At 45.5% G+C, this 23,257-nt stretch overlaps 1 protein-coding gene across 3 annotated transcripts in view; it reads right to left on the reverse strand.

Moving 5' to 3' along the window:
- Positions 1-23,257, reverse strand: part of MAPK8IP1 (mitogen-activated protein kinase 8 interacting protein 1) — a 499,492-nt gene that overhangs the window by 174,905 nt on the left and 301,330 nt on the right. For all 3 annotated transcript variants that reach the window (XM_069623253.1, XM_069623252.1, XM_069623254.1), the window contains exon 3: positions 2,752-2,967. In XM_069623253.1, the coding sequence (XP_069479354.1) occupies positions 2,752-2,967 (216 nt within the window). The remainder of the gene's footprint in view (positions 1-2,751; positions 2,968-23,257) is intronic.

Below are 23,257 nucleotides of genomic sequence, written 5' to 3' on the forward strand. Positions count from 1 at the left end.
ATTCAAGCCATCTTTTATAAAGCTTTGAGGACGAACAAAGCCCCAGGCGTCTTTGTCCGTTGGCAAAGCTTTATAAAAGATGGCTTGAATTGAGTACTTTTCAAGTCATCTTTTATAAACCTCGAAATATTTAATGGAATCCCCAGGTTCACCGAGGGTTAAAGACGCCTCGGCGACCTGGGTAAACAAAGGGACAGTAACTTTCTCTGGTGACCCCTTGCAGCAGGGGTGACCAGAGGAATTTACAGTGACTGACAGAAGTGCCAGCCAGCTACAGCAACGCTGTGGCCGGCTGGCACTTCAATCAGCTCGCCTCACTTAATGGCGGGCGCATGGATAATGCGTCCCGCCAAAATTGTGGTGGGACCGGGGGGCCCTGGCCCACTTTAAGCACTGCAGTAGACTAATCAGCGACCACAGGGGCCAATGATTTATACATCACGATTGTGGTCCATAGGCAGGCCTGGACATCATCAAATGTCTCCTGTGGGGACCTGCTGTCACCTGGGCCAGTCTCCTGCATCAGCCCTGGGGGCCACAGAAGAGTGCACACATCATTATAAATCTCACACTGGGGCCCACAGAGATGCCTGAAAATATTCACAGGACTTTCCCAGGGGCACCTGTGTACCTCCTCACAAATCGAAGTGTTAAGGAAACCATGTACATGAATTGCACACCCTCTGATGTTCATGGCGGCCTCTGCCCCGGGTTGGGCTCGCTATTGTGAGCAGCTCTATTGTAGAAGAGATGATGTTGCTCGAATCAGGCCAGAGGGTTCCATTAGACACGTGCTGTAGTGTGCACTGTGAACTCAACTGTTAGCAGCAACTTCAACCATTTCATAGAGGCAGAATTGTACACCGCTGAGTCGCACACACTACAAACTCAATAGTGCACACTACACACTCACACGCTGGTATCTATGAACTCAGTTGTACATTACGATCCCTATTGTGCACTCTGCATTCGTGAATGCTGAAAACTCAACTCTGAATGAAATCACACTGCAAAAGAAATCACCACAACAAACCCAGCGACACTAAACGTATGCTATCAATTCAGTCAAATGCTATTAACTGTATCATATACAGTACTTAATTTACCTGGACAAAATAAAGGGCTGAGTCGATCCTGCGTAGCAATTGAACCTATGAAGTGCAGGCTGGCCCCATGTCTGACGCCAGTACTTTACTCCCTGAGCTATCCAACCAAGCATTTAAGACACATGAATCCCTGCACCGGACACTGACACCCAGTGCTTTAAGGGTGGCGGGCCGGGCCACAGCCCTGCCAGGGCCCCTGTCCTGCCACATCACAGCAGGACACATTATCCTGCCATGGCTGGAGCGGCGACGGGAGGTCGCCCGCCATTGAGTCAGGCAAGCTGACAGAAGTGCCAACCAGCCACAGTGATGAGGGGTCACTGGAAGAAATTCCTGTCCTTTTGTTTCCACCCCCCAGGTCACCAAGGCATCCGAAACTGGGGACTGCATGACATATTTCGAGTGTTTATAAAAGATGGCTTGAAAAGTACACAATATAAAGCTTTGCCGATGGAGAAAGACGCCTTTGTCTGTAGTCAAAGCTTTATAAAAGATGGATTCAATTGTGTACTTTTTTTTTTTTTTGTATTTGTAAAGCGTGCTACAGCCCACGGGCATAATTTACAAGCCATCTTTTATAAACCTCGAAATATGTTACATATTTCTGTTTTAAAAAGAAGGCTTGTAAAGTGCACAGACCATAGTAAGGCCCGCAAACAAATCTAAGCATTTACATATGTATGTACGCACCTTACAATGGTTTGCGTAATATGCAAGCCATCTTTTATGAATAGAGACATACGCAGCATATTTCTATATTTAGAAAAGTACAGAAACCATAGTAAGGTACGCCTACATACGCCTACACATATAGAAATGCGTATACACATGCATATATGTGTCTGCATACTTTACTATGATGTGTGTACTTTTCAGGCCAAGGCCATCATGCAAGCCACGCCACCAAATAAGGCCCCTCCCCCCTCAAATTCTTAGCCCACTTAAAGCCCTGCGGATATCCCTGAGGATATTTCACTGGAATTGAACATATAAAACTACTTGCTACAGACAGATGTCTGCAACAGGTATGCTAACGCGCTGAGCTATTTTACTAGGACTTTAACCGGTAATCTGCAGGTGACCTGTATCTCGCACCATGCGCTCAACTTCCTAAACCATTGCCAGACTATCGAAGGCCCCTTTCAAACCACGCGCATCTCCCTGCCTCTTTTGCTAGTACTGGGAGCTTTTTGTTCGCCCCCAGTCTTTACAGTGCTATCAACTGTTTGAGAAGTGGCGGGGGTGAGGGGGTGGGGAGGGGGTGTACAAAGCAGGTAGCGCCCGGCTCGATAGCAAACGACCACTATACGAACTCAATTGCACTCTGGTCCTACAAAAACAACCACACCCTGCTAACTCAAACTGTGCACTCAGTCATACAGCATGAACCCATTAACACTACGCACTCAGTTATACGCGAACTCATATTTTGTGAACCCACTATGCTCTCCGACGAACTCTAACTCAAACAAAGTACGAATTAATGTGCACCCTAGGAAAAGCACCACACACAGGCGCGCGCACGCACACACACACTGGGAAGAGAAGCGCACACTTCCAACTGATCAAGTACTCTCACTTGGTACTGAATGCGAGTGTTCGCACCTAGCAAAGCGATGGCCTCCCCCGCCCATCAGCAGCTCACCTGCGTCCGAGGCACCTGCGGGAAGAGGTTCAGGGTGGTGGGTCGCTTCGGCCGGTACTGGTCCATGATGAGCGGCTCGGTGCGTGGCTCGGGTGCCTCCTCCGGGATGTCGTCCCCCGCATCGATGAGGTCCAGTTCCAGCATCTCAGCCTGGATCCGTCCCGCCGCTCCCCCCGTCGGCGGACGGGGGCCGTGAGGCTCCGTCATCACGTGGGCCTGGGGATTAGAGAGGAGCGGTCATCAGTGGGGTGGCCGGAGAATCACATGGCAGGGGAGGGGAGGAGAGGAGGGCCCGAGTCACCGAACATGACATCAGGCAGGGGGAGGGGGGCAGATTCACACAGCATTACATCAGACCGATCGGCTGGGAGGGGCGGGGGAAAGGGGTACTCGATAATAGCAGTCCGAAAAAGACGGGGGCTCACACAGCGGTACATAGGGCGTGGGAGTGGGGGGTAGACTACATGGCATAATTGCTGCAGGGGTGTGGAAGGCACACAGTAAGTATAACATCAGCTGTGAACAGAGTGAGACGGGGCACTGGTCTTTCATAGCGCGCAGAGACCCCCCCCCATCGGCTGTCATCTGGCGCTTTTGGAAGTCTGGCTTGTGTCCGCGCACTGCACACATTCGCTCTGACAGAAGAGAGCCCACGGGACGATCTGCCGGAAGGATTGGCTTTACCAGAAACAATTACATGGGCGGAGAAGGAGGGGACGTAGCTGAGGTGAAAGAGACGAGGGTTTGGTCAGCGTAGGGCAGGGAGGGGTGCGGTGGAAGAACGGTGGATGGGAGAAATAGCCAGGGTTTGCTTTCTGCAATTACATACACCACAACCGTTAACAGGTACAGAAAAATGGGGCATGTCAGTGAGTGGGATGAGGTATGGAATGGCGAGTAGGACGTTGGGAGTGACAGTGGTGGGAAGGGGGAGTGCAGGTTGGGGAAAGTAAGGGATACAGAAGGGAGGAGATGGGGGCGGGTGGGATCTGATATGTTGGGGATGAAGGGGGAGTGAAGGTTGGGGAAAGTAGGGGAGGCAGAAGTGAGGAGATGGGGTGGTGGGATCTGATACGTTGGGGATGAAGGGGGAGTGAAGGGTGGGGAAAGTAGGGGAGGCAGCAGTGAGGAGATTGGGGTGGGTGGGATATGATATACTGGGGATGAAGTGTTAGTGAGGAAGGAAAGGTGGTGAGGAAACGGGAACGAGAGACAGGATGGGGAATGATAGTCTGGAAGCATTGGGATTGAGTGGAAGGAGAGGGCACAGTAGTGAGGGAAAGGTCAGCAGAGCTTGAACAAAAATCAAGGACAGCGTGCAGTAGGGAAGTGGGCTGAGGCTAAGAAAAGGAGCGGTAATCAAGTAGGTTTCAGGTTGAGGGGAGGAAGGGTTAACAAGTCATGGTAGGCAAGGGCTTTAGGGGCATAGGAAGTAAGGGCGGTGTGGGAAGAAGGGGTACTGATGGGGGTGCGTTGAAAGCTAGGAATGCAACAAGGGGGCTTTTGGATTGTGGGGTACATTTATCAGCCCCACAGAAATTCCCTACAATAAAAACTGCATTTTAGCAGTTACAAAAAAATTGCTATGCTTTTGGTCTGCTGAGCGCATATGGGGCGAGTGTTGAACACAGCCACCCCAAGGATAGATGCATTTTGTTTTCATTCATGTGAATCCAGAGGAAACAAATCAAATTCAGAATCGCTGTGCATTGCTGTTATGGCATTTAAACATTCAAGGCTGCACAGGAAAATGGACATTTAAGACGGCATCACACTGGTGCCTACTTTCATTTCAAACATCACACAGTTTTCTTCTATTAAAACACAGCCCTGTCTGTGCATTTCATTTTGAACACCATTAAATAAGGCCATCCCTTTCAGAACAGCATTGTTGCATCAGTGAAGTCCATGAAAAGCAAAATAATTCTGCTTCAAGTTCGCACGGCTTGGATTTACCTTGTTGAAATAAACGAACACACGCAAAGTACTTCAAAAGAAAGATGCTCGCTCTTTGTTTGTGTCAATTACCAAGGAACCATTTTCAAACATATCTCTGTTTCTAGAAAATGACCAGATCTATAAAAGGCCTTTTAGAAAGTAAATGCAAAGCAAAGCTGCATGCGTGAAAAAACGCATTTTGTGAAATGAACATGAGAGAAAAAAATGGACACGTGTAAATCTGTTGTTGTAAAGCAGAAGATGACCTTGGCAAAGCCAAATGTGAAATAATATTTTAGCTCGCACAGAAACACAATTGTACATTGTGGAGAGGGGCTGTCAAGATATGTATATTGTGCTCCCCCCCCCAACAAGGACTTCAACAGCCTGGCTGGGGCCCGGGCATTCCTCTCAAACCCGTTTGGTTTAAAGGCTAATTTCGCACCTACTAGTGACTAAGGCTGCCCGGGCATGTGCCCTGTTCTCATGACACTGGCTGCATGATAATTACAGGTTCTCCCAGACTGCCAGGCAGAAATGCTCCCAAGGACAAAGGATAGGGGGAAGCCCTGAGCTTTGTCTCGTAGGTGTGATTTCCTCTGCTTTCATTCCAAGTATCCACTGGAGGACTTCAAAGGAGGAGTCATGGCAACCCTTGTGCCAGCTGACCCAGGGAAGACATTTTGGCTGGGCGGTTGGAATAACCACCCACATTTGGAGACAAATTCAGCCCATTTGATTTAAAGACCTTTTTATATTAAGACATTTCTCTTAGCAATCTGAATAAGCAGTAATGTGATATCACAACAGTTTTAATGTGATTTTTGGACAAGCATAATAAGACTATGTGCATCTCTCTGGCACATGGGGAAAAGAAATGGCAGGGAAAATGCATTTCTGGTGGAAGCATAAATGGCACAGGTATTAAAGTTGGGGAAAATATGCCAAATTATATTATGCTTATTTGTAGCCATTTGCAGAATTTTAGGTAATATGTTTTTCCTGAAAACAGCGAAATTGTGCCCAAGGGCGATGCAACATCGCACAGAATTGGCGTTCCAACCAGAAAATTCCTTGTAAAATATGGGATCTGCCTATTTGAATTTTATGATGGTGACTGGTATAAATATGAGGTTTTTGTTCCATAACTTATATTGGTAAAAAGTAACTGGTGAGACAAAGCAAGTCATAAAATGCACACACTTAAATTGATGTCACTTCCTTGGACCAATCAGCCCGGAGTGAGGAGGCGACCCCAATAGCCTGGCCTATCCCATTCAGGGGGTAAGTGAAGGATGCTTCCGCCCATATTGTAAAATTCTATGATGTCACTCTGCCTATATAAGCGGTAGACAGGGAGGCACAGGGAGATTCAACATTCAAAATTCACCCTGCAAGATTCCAAGACTCTAGACCAGGTCCAGAGGCAGTTGACCCAGATCCAGACAGAAACACCTATCCAGACCCACTTTCATCCCAATAATTCAGGGAGAAAGGAGCAAAGGCTGCTGATCCCCTTAGGAGAATCCAGTGACCACATCTTTTTGCCCAGCTGACCCATCCCGCTGTCCGCAGTGACCAGACTTTGCCCAGCTGTTCCCAACAAGGAGAGCCCAGCAGACCTAGTCACCAGATCTCTTGACCCTGCTGCCCGTGACCAGATCTGTGGCTCCACCATCTAGAGACACTACTGGCTGTCCAAATTACCAAACCCAGGTTTGCCTTGTAAGTATCCCATCACACAGTACCCAAAAGACTGCATATCCCGCTATTTTACCTTGCATCCTGTTCAAATCCCATTAAACATTAAAATCTCATAAGAACACTAGTCATTTTCCAAATTGACAGTATCCTCTGTTCACCGTTTTCCTTAGAAGAATCCATGTATGTCCATATCTGTAAGCATATTTGTTCTTTATTTCTTTCAGTACCTGTGTAAGTCCTAAGTATCATTTGGAATAACCAAATTAATTCCCCTATAAAGAGATTCACAGTGATTTGCAGGGGTGTTGCTAGGTCCGGAAAAGATCTGGGGCCATGCTAATGTCAGGACAGTTGGGCCTCGGGGCTAGATAGCCTTTTCGGTGTAGCCCCTGAGATTCTATCCTGGGCGACAACCAAAAGACCCAGAGCTATAGCCCCCTACGCCACCCCCTAGCAAAGCCTGTGGTGGTTTGGTTGTAATTCGAACTCAAACCTCTTCATGACAAGTGACTTTCTTTAACAATTATAGTCTTTAAAATATAGTCTCAGTGGAACTAATCATTGTGTTAACAAAACCGATTTTGCTCGTGAATTTGCTTTCCTTTTAAAATCCGATTTGCTTTTCCCACAAAAAAATCTTTATCCTCATCCCGTAAGAGTCATCCCTTCCCGTTTGTATCCTATCTGTTCTGTGTCTTTGTTTCCCATCCCAAAAACCGATTTCTGATTTTGATTGCTAAGCCCATTTCCTTAGCTGTTTGCCAGTGTAAAGCCTGTGTGAAATAAGACATTTCAAGTTTGCCACGTGTGATTTTTGTTGCATTGTTTTCCTCCCAAAATCGATCTTCTCACCTGTGTCCACGTTGCTTTAGTGCTCTGATCAGTAGCCTGCAAGCTTATTTGTCTCGTTAGCGCATCCACATGAAATTCTGTCCTATCTATCCTACCACAAATGTAAACTGACCTCTAAGTAACCAGTGAAATTTAAGTGTGCCATTTTGCTCATTTTGAAGGTTTTCATTATTTCTTTTGGCCTCCCATTTTGGGGTGGTGGGTCGGATTTAAGAACTGATTTTTCCCTCTTCTTTATGACTTCTTGCCACTGCTTTCCATCCACACAGAATTTAGTTAGCAGGTGGTTGGGGGGAGAGTTGCAGAGGGAGTGCCACCAATGATTGTGAAAAAAGTAATTTTGCTTCCGTTTTTATTTAAAGATTATGTAGCTGATGTCAGAAAGTTGAATTCATTGTATTACAACATTTTGCATCATATTGTCAACACACTGGTGATTGCTGCCCTAAAATGTGTTCTTCTCTGATTTTTCATTTGAATTTTAAAAAATAAATAAATAATTCTTTGTTACACACTGGCCTGGTTCATGGTGACACGGGGTGTTTGTTAAGGTGGGTGTGAGATGGGATGGGTTGGGTGCCTCTTCCAAAAAGAACCAAGGGTTCAAATAATAAAAATAAAAAGGCGCGTTTTATTGTGCGCCAACCTTAGTGTCAGTGGAAGAGGTCCCTGGATGGGGTGTGCCGTGCCGTTAAATCTGTTACAGGATTCAGAGGAATGAGGAACGGCAGTGAAGGAGGAGTGGTGTGGAGATTGGGTTGAGGGTTATCCAGTATTGGTAGTGAAGTACGACAGCTGCATATTAAATTGTTGAACCCACACAGAGGACTCCTGGTATGAGGCACTTGTACTAACGGTGACTAAGCTAATGGCATTTTCCCTTCCTGAATGTGTAAATGCTTGTGAATCCATTTTAAAGGAACATGTATGAGTCAAAACATGTTCAACAGTGTTCAAAGAACTGCAACAACAAGACTTTGGGCGAGTGCCTGGTTCAGAATTAAAGATGTTCTCGGCCAATATCCATTATTTAAAGATATAACGGTGGAGGGAAAAAAGTGGAATGTTTTACCTCGCTATTTGATGACATTTTCCTGTAGTATCTCTAGGAACTTATTTTTAAGACTAAGAATGAACTTACTCCCAACACGAGAAATCTCAAATAGATTCAAGAACAATTATATTTTGAATTCTTGTCACCTTTGACAAAGTAATGACATTGAGACACTGTTTCATTTGTTTATGGAAGTTCACCATTGGAAACATTAAAAACCTATTGGTTCATGAAATTCGGATATAATTAGATGAGATTGAATCGAAAAGGCTTTTTGGCTTCATATATCTGGCGCCCCTGTACTTAGCACAAAGGATCACAAACAGACATCTTCTAGACCTTCTAGGTCTGCGTATGCCAATCGCATTATGGTTCCTCCTTCACGCAGAATGCGGGCTGGGGGCTCCAGCTTCCCAACCTTGGCTGCAACACACTGGAACAACATCCCAGCCCAGATCAGGCCGATTGAGTCTCATTCAGCTTTCCAGAAGGCCATGAAAACATTGCTATTTGTCTGATTTGGCCCTGCCTAGCATCTTGTTCTGCTTTCCTATACATGTATCTCTCCAGCCTTACAGCCACTTTATATGTAATGTAATTTCTGATCATGTAACCAAACCATGTATACCAAGCCTCTGTCCATGGGCCGCAAACCTGTAACCCTCAAGCAAGATCTCATACATATCCTTATAGCGCCTCGATGCCTGTGGGCTGTAGTGCATTCTACAAATCCCCCAAAAAAGAAAATACAATATTTTGGCAGGCAAACATCCATTTGATACTGGCCTAAATTAATTTTATAAGAGCAATGTTTCTGGATATAAAATGAAAAATATAGAAGATGTAACTTTAACCCCCAAGCTGTTCCTATGTTTATTAAAACTGCACTTGCAGTTTATTTAACATATCAGGGTCATAGGCGGTAAGGACCTAGGTGACTATCAAAACACTGCATTTGGCACTTGGTTTAAAACGTTAGAGACTTATGCTGTAACTCTACCACTTGCGCTGGCCCAATGTGTTGGTAAAAGCTGCACTTGGCACTTTAAGTTTCCAATATACTAGGTCTAGATGTTGTGTGTGTAACCTACTGAGTTTCCATTTTAATGAGCATGTGGGTAATGTCTGTATTTTCGTATGAATTCATGTATTTAAATTGTAAAATATATAACTATATATGGAATGTTTTGTGAAAGGTTTTAATTATAAAGTGTGTCACAATAAAAACACAAGTACCACAGAGTAGAGAGTGATGGGAAGGAGGGAGAGTGGTGGTGAAGGAGATGTGCTGACCCACACACCTGGCCCACATACTACGAATTACAAATACTTTATGGATAAACCCTTCCAGGTCGTATGGGTCTGCCTGCAAGTTATTATTATTTCAACTTTTGTTCAGCGCTGACCCTACACAGAGGGTCACAAAGCACTTTATAAGGTTCAAAAGTGAGTTCTTATGACCTTTTTGTAAAAAAGAAATCCCGAAAGAGTTGGAAGCCATCTTGAATTGACACACGTTGAGATGAGAGAGAAAACATACATTTCTGCACGTGTTATATTCTGCCACGTTAGCACAATGGAACTGCAGATTGCTTGCATGCTAGAACCATGGTGAGTGCTTGTAATCCCTCTTGCTAGTTTGTAAGGCTGGCTTCAAAGCATGTTATGTTACATCCCTTGCCCAGATGAAAGATATATCTCACGTGTAACTATGCATTCAAACTCGAGTACCTGGGTTTGGATGAAGTACGCCAGGAACTAATTAATATGTCACTTTCACTTGATGAGATCATAGTACACTGCTTCCCCACCGCGATATAAAGGGTTGCACCCTCCATACTCTACCCACACACTTTGGTGTACTTTCTCCCTCTAATCGAAGCAATCATAAGGTCACGCTTTGGTGCCTGGAAGCACCACCCCCGGCATCCACAAAGAGGGCCATCTGGCTGCAGTTCCATGCAAGGGTTGCCCTCAACATGGTGCATCTGCCCCAAAGCGCCAAAGGTGCCCCGTCACCACTTGACTGGGAGATCTCAGTTTGTGATAGCTGCGGAGATCCAGTACTATGATACATCACTGCGCCCAGACTGTTTTTAGCGACCTACAAGTCTTAGTTAAATATGAATGCATGTGACACCGAACAAATGCAACCAACAGTAGCGTTCCTCAAGATAGAGAAGGGAACAATGAAAATCCAGCTGTGAGGGGTGGATCCTCCGTTTACCAAAGGAAACCCCCTACAGCAAAGTTCAGCTCAAAAGATAATGCATTATAGTGCCTCCCCTTCACTTTATTTCCCCAATTAAGAGTTCTGTGTTTCAAGATACAATACAGCAAGTAAAACGTATCCTCTAGGACCCAGCTCCAACAAAACATATACCTTGAGGTCTAGCAAACTCTCTTTATAGACTAACACAGAAGGATAAATTCAGCACCAAGAACAGTGACTGCTGAAGCACCATAAAAAGCATGGCTGCATTGGATAACGCTACCCCCTATAGGCACAGTTCAGTTAATGACCTATTAAGTGTGGCAATGGACAATAACACAGTGCAGCCTATCCTAGTGATCACAGATCATTTCATGTGCTATGCCTACCCGACTTAGGACCAAAAAGCTACAACAGTTGCCCAAGTATTGTGGGAGATGTTCTTTGTGCACTATGGTTGGCCCACCCAACCTCATACTAATTTAGGCCACCATTTTGAAACAAGTCTAATTTGTGAAATGAGGAGTCATATTTCTGTGAAGAAAAGGTCCACATCCCAGCACCATCCTCAGGGAGGTGCACACGCTGAAGGGTTCAACCAGACACTGTTGGACATGCTGAGCCGATAGAAGACCAGATACACAATAAACAAACACCAGAGCCAACAAGTGGCTACTTTGGAACATGCCTACAATTGTATCTGCATTGACATCTCTATTATGTGATGTTTGGTCGAGAAGTTCAACTGCCAATTGATCTCTGCTTCAGAGTTAGCCCAGACGGTGCTGGGTGAACCATTTGCAACAAGAACTGGATCAGGCTCATTAGATTTCAAAGACCGCTGCAGATAAGAATGCCATGGCCAACAAATGGTGTTATGATCTGAAAGTAGGATTCCACACCTTGCAGCCCAGTAACAGTGTTCCTCAGACATCTGGGACAGAGAGGGGGTAACAAATTGCGAAACAGATGAGAGTTTCAGTCATACATAGTGGAGCAGCAACTGAGACATTACCAAGACACGGACATGGTAGAACTCTGGTGATCTAGGAAGAAGGTTGGCAGAATGCATCACTACATGTTCAGCTACACTGCCAGTCTAATGGACTCACATCAGAGTCAGAGGAATAACCAGATGAAGCTGAATTCCCAGATGAACTTTATGCTCCTGAGTGCTTTTGTGGGCCACACCACCGGAAGGATTATTTGTGAGCACTGAAGCCCCAGGAAATGAAATCCTTCTTACTATGCCTGAAGTTGAGGAGTAAGACCAACCGACGGATCACTTGGTGGACCACAAACAGGCCCTACAATTACCTGTTCTCCCCCAGACATGCACAGGGGGAGGGCCGTTTAAAAGCACAGTTAAACCCCCCTGCAGTTTAGTTTCAGGTGCCTAGGGGAGAGAGGCCCTGTATGCTAATTGTACAAGTAAACGAATTAACCACATCAAATCCCTGTGAGAAGAAACAGAGCTAAGAGAGCGAATGAAAGTTAGCTTCACCCCACCCTGAGCTGAGTGTGACGCCCCTGAGGCTGGGTCTGCAAGAGCCTGTACTTTTGATGACAAGAGTTCTTCTGTAGGGGGGTGGTGTTGTGCAGCACAGCACAGGCAACTGAGAGGTTTAATTGCAGGATAGACATCTTCTGCAAAAACATTACAAAGAAGATGAAGTAGTCAAGCCGAAGTGCAGTATTTTGCCAGATTGTATCTGGAAATGGTAAGATCCTACAGCTATTTCCTAAGAGTAGTATATGCTAGAACATTTCTGTCTATGCTGTAATAGTTAAAGGAATTTTATGGAATCGTTGCACTGTTTAACAGAAGTGTCACTTTATTTGTTTTCAGAGCTGTATTCATGTGCTAATTTCCTTACGAATGACTCCATTGTCCAACATGAACTGTTCTCTGTGTTCCTCCCCTAAAATCGGGACTTTACAACTTCCCATGGGGAGTAGAATACAGGCATTTGATCAGAAAGGGGAGAATGTTTAATCTGAAGGGCTTGTGGGACGCACGTTTTTGAATTTGTATTTGTATTTATTTGAAGAACCGGAATGTCAATTTCGAACAGAAAGGATTTAAACTAACATTTACAGACGGTGGAGACACTCCCACGATGGGTGTCTGTACAATAGCATAAAGATGGGAACAAGTGGTCAGCCAGTTTAGGAGGGTGTAAAAAAGGGAGACAAGTCTAGCGGATCCATCCACCGCTCCCAAATATCATCTGTTCTGTGATTAGTTGACACAGTTGATCTTGACAGTTTCTCTGCTCTGGCCTGAGCTGGAAGACGCAGTGTGTGATGATGCCACAGCCACTCTCTGTGATGCTGGAAATGCATCGGAGGGACAGGACCTCCGTATCCTTGTCCTTTACTGTTTTTATCGTCTGTTCTGTCGTGTTTTCTGCACAGGAGTTCATGTGGGACTCCTGGCGGTGCAGCTCTCTCCTTTGGTTTGGTTTACAGGGCCATGCGATACCCTTATGGCACCCATGGGTGGGGGTACAACCCTCTGCCCCTAGTGTATGTTTGTGGGCACCTTCTTGTGGCCCACAGAGCAGTGTATGGGCTGGTGGTAGCTCCATGCTGAATTTGACAGGTGCCCTGAGTATCCTCCATTTTGGGATACCCCGGCCCTGCCATTGGAATCAGTTGATTCCTAATAGGAAACAAGACGGCCCCTGTGGCCTCTTGCTTTCTATTGCTTGTTACCTTGTTTTCCCAAAGTCCTGGGAAGCCCTGACTCTGTCCCTTCCCCCTGCCTGTCTGACGGCTGGGTGGAAGTTCCATATATGGTGTTGTTGTGAGGTCCAGGCAAGACTGGCTGGAGTCTTCACAGTGACTATGTTGTGGGTACACCCTGTGGGTGGGACCTGGGTGAACGGAGTGTGTGACCAATATGCATTTCTTGTTATGGATGTCTGGTTTCTGTTGTTTGATACAATGACTGAGACAGCCCTGCCCGAAACTGGTATGAATGCAGTATGGAGTGTTGAATGGTTGGGTACTTGTCTTAATACACATAACCTGTTGTGAGTGTCTGGAGAGAAGTGAACGGTCTGAATGCACTATGCACCTGATTGGCTGCCTGCCTGCATGAATGCTCTTCTGATCGATTGGTTGCCTGAGTGTGACCCAGCAGAATGAATGGGAGACCAACTAGTAGATCTGGGGGCCTCTCACTGTTCAGAAGCTGAAGAGAAACTGGAGTTGAAACTGAAGCTTAACCTTGAAGCCCTGCTGGAAGATAAGAATTGCTGTGGCCCTTCTTCATCAATCTGAAAGCTGCTGTGTCTCCAAGGACTGACCCAGAGAGGACCTGGTAAGGCGCCCTCTTCCCGAGCTATGAGGGACCATCGTTCACCAGCTGATCTTTGCCAAAGCTCCCTGGTAGACAGACCTACGACAGGCTGCCGACCGGAGACGGGGACCACCACGGAATCACAAGGAGAAGTGCCCGACACTGTTGTCCACCACCGTCGACTGGAGCCGCCTTGCTCCCTTTGCCTAACAACCTTCGATTCATGGATGCGCTCGTCCGCAACGCAGCCCACCTTGTCCCGCTGGAGAAGGCCAGGCCGTCAACGCGGCAAGGAGCATCCGCCGGTGGGTTTCCTGCCACCCAAAGACAACAGAGACGCCGACGACTCGACATCCTTGCTGGGCCACAGTTCTTCAAACTCTTTGTGGTCCTGAACTATCGACACAGAGGTGCCTCGCATGCCTCTTCCTTGCAGGACATTTACGCTTCCCCATCAGGAAAGAAGCTGCCCGTTCACCGCCATAGTTCACCCTGTTCTCCGTCAGACATTCAACGACCCGTGACTCCTGCCTCAAAGGGAGAACTATTGGAAAGATTCTGGTGAACAATATATGGACTGGGCTTGTGATATATCTTTATTATACAAGTTGCCCAGGTGGGGTTCTCCACACAGAACTGTGTCTAAGTAGCAGGGCCAGTATTCTGCCAATTGTTCTAACCAACTGCTTTCCTCTTATATCTATTGTTGGTTTCCTTTATGAACTAATTTGTGTGACATTTAACCGTCCAGTTGATGCACTTTAAAGAGATCTAATAGTAATGTGGTACCACGTAGAACTGTATATTTGCCATTATAGATAACCGAGTACAAAGTGGGTTATCATGATATTGTACATAACCTTAACATTAATTATATAAAGACTATTTTTTAACTAATACAGTGTGTGGGCATTCCTTTGCGGGGGCTTGGGGACTACACTGTACTTAAGAACCAGCCTGCATCACCTACTGAGAAGCTAGGCCTTGATTGCTCGACCACGTACCAATAATGGAGAATCTTGGCTGGGGTCCTCTGTGCCTCTCCTCTACCATATAGAGAGCAGAAGTACAGACACCCCCCTCCAGTCTTTACACTGTCAACCTGTAAATGTCCTCAAATGCCAGTGAGGGTTCACTTCCATCAGAAAGGACCATCTGTGTTCTTAGTGTCTCCCCTTGGTAGGAGGGGGCTAACTTCATCCTCTAATCCACTCAGCCAGGGCTAAAACACCACATTTTCAGTTGATACTTAGGGCCTCATTACACGGTAGGCGGTGAGCCATGGCGCTATTAGCGCCATGGCTCATGCCGGTAAAATACCGGCACCGCCTTGGCGGAAAGGGGATTTACCGCCCCATTCCAAGGTTGGAGGGGCGGTAAATCCCCCTTCCACCATTGCCCTTCCCCATTCCCATTTCTGCCCCATAGGGCTCTATGGGAATGGGGAAGGCGCTAATTACGGCACCGCAATTTCGCGGTGCCGTAATTAGCTCCGAGGTCCCTTAGCGGGTTGGATTTTAACGCCTGCAAAAAGCAGGCGTTAAATCCCCCAACCCGCAAAGGGACCTCGTAGTAAGGCGGTAAGGATTTACCGGTACCGGTATTTTACCGGTACCGGTAAATCCTTACCGCCATCCGTGTAATGAGGCCCTTAGAGAAAGAGTAAGAATGCATACTCCACCCTCAAGGTCAAAGCTCACTAGCCAATACATCAGTAGCGAGGACTCTGATATGTCTAAAGACCTGCCTGACATCATCTGGGTGACTAACAAGCAAACTAATCCTGGGATGGGGAAAGAGGACAGCAATCGTCACTCCTAAAATGGCTTATCTCAATGACTCGTTTAGTAATTTACGTAGTGTCAAGAGTGCTGTTGTACATGATGACGAACGCTGTATTCACAAGAGTATGCTTGACCGCTACTTATCCATGGAAAGTCATGGAACGTTGCCTGCACCTAATATCCTAATTAGTACTGATAGTTTGGAAGTAGCCGCCACTATACCACCACATTTGGTGGCAGATGCTACCAGTACCATAGAGGTGGCAATGCCCTCTCCTGGCAAGAGTTCCATCACAGAAAATCAATCTTGCACTAACAGTGTACACAACTCCTCCCATATAGCTACTGGTGCCCTGCAATCTGATATAGAGGACTCTAACTTGCCACCTGCATTTCTGAGAATGGCACTCCTTAATACATTGTCCTTAGTACAACATGGAGTAGAGGTAGAAGATTACCTCACTACTTCTAACCTCGATATACTGGGTGTCACAGAAACCTGGTTGAGGGACTCAACCAACCTGGCCGCCTCTCTTGCACTACCACAGGACTATAAAATCCTGCAAGCTGATCATATCGATCCGAGGGGTGGAGGAGTGGCAATCCTGATTAAAGAACTTTGGGTTTGCCATGTAGTGGAACATACAGGATTAGCAGGCTATGAAAGTCTGCTTATCAAGGTTAAAACAAATCCACATTTTTCAATTAGGATTCATATCTTCTACAGACCACCTAGGGGCATGCCATTATCCGAAGAGCAACTTCTGGCTCTCCTCAATAGTCTAACTAAAACAAAGTTGCCCTCCTAGGGGACTTTAACTATTGGGCAGAGGATAAGTGAGACACACTAGCTAATTCACTATTGACAGCCCTGGACAGAGTCAGCTCAACAAGTCGGACCATTTTATGGTTAACTTCATGGTATGTCTCCCAGAATAACCAGCTCTCCTAGTCAAACTGCCAAGAATTTGGAAAAAGTGAGGCAATTTTAAAAATGTCACCCAGTCAAATGTATCCTCGCTTCTGGAACCCCAGCTGCTCCCTCCAGATTCATTTGGTAATGTCACAACCCTAGTATCGCATTTGTCATCCACTATCTCCTCGGTTATAGAGGTGTTCGCTCCTGAAAAAGAAAAAGACTCATCAAACCAGAGACATAAAAAAACAACTGGTTTAATGATGATGTTCTTCAGTTTAGATTGGAGAAAAGGGCTCTGGAGAGAGAATGGCGTAGAAATCCCTTGCCCTTGACACTAACTAAGTATAAAAACATCAGTCAAAATCTTTAAGAATACCATTATCGAGACTACATCAAAACACTTTAATACTAGAATCAGTAATGTAAAATCTAGTTTGGGGTAATTGTTTAGAATCTTTAAAGAGGTTGAGGGCAAGAGTATTGATAACACCAGTATTAAGTGAGATTTTGCCTGGTGCCAAAGAATTCAGGAGGAATTTTCTAACAAAATGCATGGTCACCAGGAAGTTATTCGTACACAGCGACATGGCTCAAACGGCCTACTGGGAAAAAAGCCCACTCGCATTGCTACTGACGCTGATCCTTTAACACCTGAATTCAATTTTAAACCAAGCATTGAAGCAGAGATCTTGAAGATAATTACCAGTCTCAAACCTACATCATATAAGGGGGATATTTGTCCAGAAAATATCATTCAAGAATCTCTTGCTTTACTGCTACCATGGATCACCATAATGGTGAATTTTTCCTTTGGCGAGGGTATGGTACCCACTTCCCTCAAAGAGGTTTGGGTGACTCCCCTTCTGAAAAAAGCTCCCTTGATCCTTCTCTATCTAAAAACTATCGTCCAATAACTTACATCCCGTTCCTGCTCAAGAACCTGGATAAAGTAGCCTATCTTCGGTTCAAGGATCTTGGGCACTCACCAATCCAGATTTAGAGCACAGCATGGGACAGAAACAGCCTTACTGGATCTAAAAAAAAACCCTGACAGATATAGTAGAAAAGGAACATTGCTGATACTACTTGATCTTTCCGCTGCCTTCAACCTGGTCGACCATATCATTCTTATCAACAGGTTGAAGGACTTTGTGGGCTGCTTCAATCTGGTCTCTGACTGGATCACCTCTTTTCTTGGCCCCCGGATCTCTAGAGCAGCATTTGAAGAAGCTCAGTCTCTCCGTGATACAATCAATGCTGGTGTCCCGCAGGGAACTTGTATATCACCTTCCCACTTCAATGTCTGTATTAGAGCATTGCTGGATTTACTTGACCACCTGGGTGTCCGGTACACCATTTATGCAGAAGACATCCAGGTGGTGATTGAGCTTTCAGGAAACTATGCACAGGACTCTGTAACCACTAATCGGGTGCATGCTGCAATCCAGTCCTGGATGTCCGCAAACTCTTTGGTGCTTAATGACAAGACAGAGCGCCTCATAGTGGCCACTGGGCAAGGGCTCAAGAAACGGGACATTGCATACAAAAGCTTTGACATAGCGGACAACCAAATCATGGTTATGGACTGTGTGAAAACTCTGGGAGTCCATTTGGACGCTGAACTGAGTATGAAGTCCCATGTGTCACACACTTGATCATCCTGTGGTTACGTCGTCAGACTTATCAACCAAATTAGGCCATTTATCTCAGTCACTAACCGGTCCATCCTGGCTTCGGCCCTAGTGAACTCGAGACTTGACTACTGTAACAGTCTTTCAATTCGGACAACACAGGGGAATCTTCAGTCATTGCAGATCTCCCAGAATAGCACTGTGAGAGTAGTGTTTGGTCTTCATAAACAGGAGCACATCTCAGACTCTCATAGGACACTGCACTGGCTGCCTGTTAGGCAAAGGATTATTCACAAACTTCTAGCATTATTCTACAAGTGATTGACCTCTATGGCCCCTGTATATCTCTGAGAGTGACTGGTTGTTGATCACCCCTCTAGACATCTCCGCTCCAGTGACAAACAGAAATTCAAACAACCACGGTTAAGATTAGCTTAATTTGGAGGTGCCAGCTTTTCTGTGCTGGCTCCTAGAGAATGGAATGCCCTCCCACTGGCAATGAGAATGTCCAACTGCCTGTATTTATTTAAGGGGGCAGTTAAAACCTATCCATTTAACCTCAAGCCAGGTTAAACCGTCTAGAACTCCTGGTAGCCTCTTCCGGTCCTTATTCGTATGTTTCTATGTGTTGTCTGTTTTTTGTGCGCCCTAAGGCCTGTGGGCATGTGGTGCATAAGTAGAAATAAATAATAATAATAATAATAATAATAATATTAATCAGGAAAGGTAAACTGACAGGAGTGCAGCAGTAAGCCAACCAATATCTCTCTGGCCCTGGTGCTGAATTTTTAAGGCAGGCTGCAGCAGTCAAATGACAGTTTTTTAATACCAAGGCTCAAAGATGCAGATTCTTAGCCTGCACCTCATCTCCGCTGATTCGTTAGTCACGGTTGCACTTGTGGGGAAGAAGAGTTGGTATAGTTTAGATTATCGGATACAGTAACCTAGTCTCTGATATAAAGGGACTAAATATGTAGGAAGGCTGTGCATGATCACTGTATTCTCACGCCCTGCCAGCTCCTACTGTCTGTTACTGCTCAAGTTTTCAACAACTTTTAAATACACTTATTTTGGTAAAAAGGAACCATGCTTATGACGTTTTGTTTTAGAGGGACCATCTATGCACCTATACAGTGTCTTGCTGAAGGGACATTATTGATGTTCTAACCTTGATTACTTGGCAGGGGGAGATTTTGGAGTTGCAGCAACACTCCAGACGTAGATACATCAGCAATCAGGTCAAATATTGAATATATGTAAATTGCATCCAACAGTCCTTTCAGGCTGCTCCCAGTACTCAGGGGATGCCTTGTGGTCTTAGTAGCCTATCCCATGTTACACAACAGGTTGAGCCATTCACTGCTCAACCCTCTCCCCTCGCAGCACAAGGCAATGCTATTTATTAGGGTATGACCATCGGATAGACGCCAAGCCTCACCGTTAGCCAAAAGGTAGAAACATGGATTACAGTAAATGATGTAGATGTCAAGACTTTTGTCTTTATTTTAGATCTGTCATTAAGCAAGGCTACAGGAGAAGGATACAAGGCGTATTTTCAAGCTCTTCTAAAGGCATCATCATAGGGTTCTCCATAGAAGGATTACATTTGATCATTCCACTTTGTAAAGCACGGGTAGAAGCTATAGCCAGGTTTATGTAATTATTGTTTGCACGGCATATGGCCTGTTTTTTGCATGATTTGAGCTTAACAATAGTATGAAAGTTCCCAAACAGGCTCTAAACAGGTCTTTCTTCTTGCGCTTATACGGCGCCCTTGAAATGGACGCCAGGCAAGGACGCCCTATTGGAGGATAAGTCATAGTAGATGTCCAGCCACAGATAAGCCTAGTGACCCTTTCTCCACCACACACATAGCCTGTCAGAAGGAGGGTGTGGGGATGTGGGGGACTAAAGCTGATAGCGCTGACCTCACTAGGGAGGAATGAGGTAACCTGCAAGGATTCTAGGAAGGAACGTGCTGGACATCTTGTGCAAGAGTAGACCCCCATCAGCTGCTCCCTCTGAGAAGCTGGCCGTATGCAGCAGCATTCCGACTAGCCCACCTTTCTCCACCTGTTAAGATGAGCCAGAGAGAAATGTCTTCCCTTTGCATCTTCCATAAGTTTATTGGCTAATACCAGCCCATCACCTAGAGAGTCACCTGTCTACCCTTTCCTCTCTGAATAGGCCACTGAGCCAGGCCGAGGGATGAACATTTGACATATGTATCATCCTCTGCCTCTCCAAGATCTTAAGGTGTGGGGTTTTATAGTCCTCCATCTTGAAAGTTGTCCTCCTTTGTGTCTACCCTTTTTCTGTAGACCTCTTTTTCTCACCCATCTACTGCTTCGCTGCGAACCAAGTTGCTTATGTCTTTGGGTGTTGTATCTCTTCCCCAGAAGCCGAAGAGTACAGTTTGCATCGCAGACCAGGACTCGAGGCTCCTCCAGTTTCCATCACCCTAACAATGTTGAATACCATTACATAACAAATGTATTTGTGGAGGACACTTTGCTCCGCCATTGGCATCTGGGTTCTGTGAACAGGAGGACTTATTTGATGGTCCTTTGTAAGGATGAAGGGTTGAGTAGGCATGTTAGGATTCTAACCTGTGATCAGATCCCTCGAGTTGATGCATTAGTGCACTAGGTCACAGTCCTAGCAATACCTAACTCCCCCCTGCCAAAGGGAGAAGACCCACTCTTAAAGGCCACCGTGGAGTCTGCATATGGCTAACCCGATGCCTTTGCTTCTTGTCAACAATACACATGTCTATGTAGTCAATGATCTCCGAGGCAGTAGGGGCAATACTGGGGGACATGTCAGATTCTCTCACTGCCCTAAAAGTGAATGGGCCTCATTGCAAATGTGGCGGTAAGGCAACAATGGCACCGGTAGTGCTCTGGCGCCGTTGTTACCCTACTGCCACATTATGAGGTCAGACCAGGCGTGCAGAGCGGCACCTGCGAGCAGAACTCGTGATTGCACTGGCACCATTATAAACGGTGCAACCATGCTCCCCACCCTATGGGGCAGAATGGAGATCGGTAGCCCTGCCATACCGGCACCCGCGAATGGGCAATTACCGGCCCATTCAACTCGTAATGGGCCAGTAACGGCCATTTGCGGATGCCGGTGGCGAGTTTGGCGGTAGCCGTGCCCTTACTAAGGTCACGGCTACCGCCAAACTCGTTTTGAGGCCCAATGTCTTACATTGACCAACGGGTGTGTGTTCCCGTTAATCACATTGCTAATTTGGTGAAAGCACAGAATGGCCGGTCTCCGCATTGTCCTTGGATTTCATGTTTCAGCATTGGTGGAGAGTGCACCTCTTTGTTTATATCACTAGAAAGTTTGCGATTTTCTTTTAGACTCCCATTACCACATGAAGTCATTCTTGTTTCCAAGGCCATTATGGGTCCAGGGACGTCATTTGGGGATCACCAGCTGTGGTCACCATTGCTACCCGTATGGTCTCGCTTGCTACCCCTGTGGTCTCCTTGCACCGCTAAAAAAAAAGAAAATGTTTTTTTTTTCTTTTTTAGAAACCAAAGCTCCTGGTTCTGAGGCCCGGACCATGTGGCTTTTTGTTCTGGAGTGATCCTAAATAAGAAAGATTAGGAATAGTAAATAATTTGTCTTTCTGTCATTCTTAAGAATAATTGCTAGACTCATTAAAGGTTTATTTTAGGAGTATTATATGGGTTGAGTCACTGATTTAGTCTGTTCTTAATCACCTCAAATACACAATGCAGACAAAAACGTCTAAAAAGCATTTAGAGTAGAATAAACCTCCATTTCAGACTATGTATTTTCCTTTTCACAAGTTTCAGCTATAGCATTTATTTTCTGCCGTTGTCGCTGTTACGATCATCACAAGCCATCCCATCTCGGTGTCCTTGGTCACTTGACAAAATCCTTGTGCCTAAAAGCTTGTGTATAGTGTGGAAATGTTTGACCATAGCACATAGTGACCCCCGATTTCATTATGCCACAATTAATGCTTAATTGTAAAGTCTATCTTTACTACCTCCCTGGCATGCTGTTCAGGATGTTTGTTTGCATGTATGCGGTAATGAGTGCCCAGAGTACGGGATGCCGTGTGAGTGCACTGATTTCCTTGCGCTACTTTAAATTCTTTAATACACAGCTATGAACCCTCCAATTGTATATATGTTGCCAACCTCTGAAGCCTGAAAAGTAGATCCACACCAGCTTGACATATGGCCACATTTGCACCAGACCCGCAGGTGAACTGGCCTGCTGTTAAATCTCAGTTACCAGTTTATTGGCATCCACTACAGATTGTAATTTGATTTCTGACTTTGAAAACATTCAGGCATGTAATTGCTGATTTTACTAAGCTAGTAAAATAGTTCAGTGAGTTGAGCGCTCACTGCTGCTATGTGTGTCTGATCTGCAGGTTGCAGGTTTGAATCCCAGCAAGGCCAACTCAGCCTTTCATTCATCTGAGATCGATACACGAGTACCAACAGAGGTTGGGTGATATTGTATGTACTTTTGAACTATATAAAGCGCTTCAACATAAGTGCTATATAATAACATATCATTATCGTTTGCCTTGGACGTCTGGTTGCATTCACAGTAATTTGGTAATATGGGCCTATACACACTGTAATATGCGCTACATATGGTGATCCATTCTTGTATGAAATGTATATCACATTACAGTGATATCGTAAACATAATTTTCGTAGCGTACTTAGGACCAATGCTATGTGATGCCAGTTCCTGTTTTTTGGGTGGAAGGGGTGAAAGGTTGTGTTCCATTGCTTCATGTGATGCCACTTCGGGGTGGGGTCAAATGACATCACTCCCTGTGATGTCATCAGAGGTCAAGGGGCATGTGACATTACTTCTGCTTCCGCTGGCATTTGGAGAAAAGACTTCCCTGTACGAGTCCTGAATTAGCAGTAAAACTGAAATACCACATGTAATAAAAATATTACATGTAATTAAGCTATCTCTAAATACCGACTTTTTTAAATTCAAAAATGCATTTGCCTCCCTGTGAGAGAAGTGGAAATTCATGCGGGACAGCAGTGGCTTACAATTCTGGTGCCCTGTGGAATAGAAACGAACAG

This window comes from Ambystoma mexicanum, chromosome 11 (genome assembly GCF_040938575.1).
Source record: "Ambystoma mexicanum isolate Mex_15411 chromosome 11, UKY_AmexF1_1, whole genome shotgun sequence".
In the NCBI taxonomy this organism is placed as follows: Eukaryota; Metazoa; Chordata; class Amphibia; order Caudata; family Ambystomatidae; genus Ambystoma; species Ambystoma mexicanum.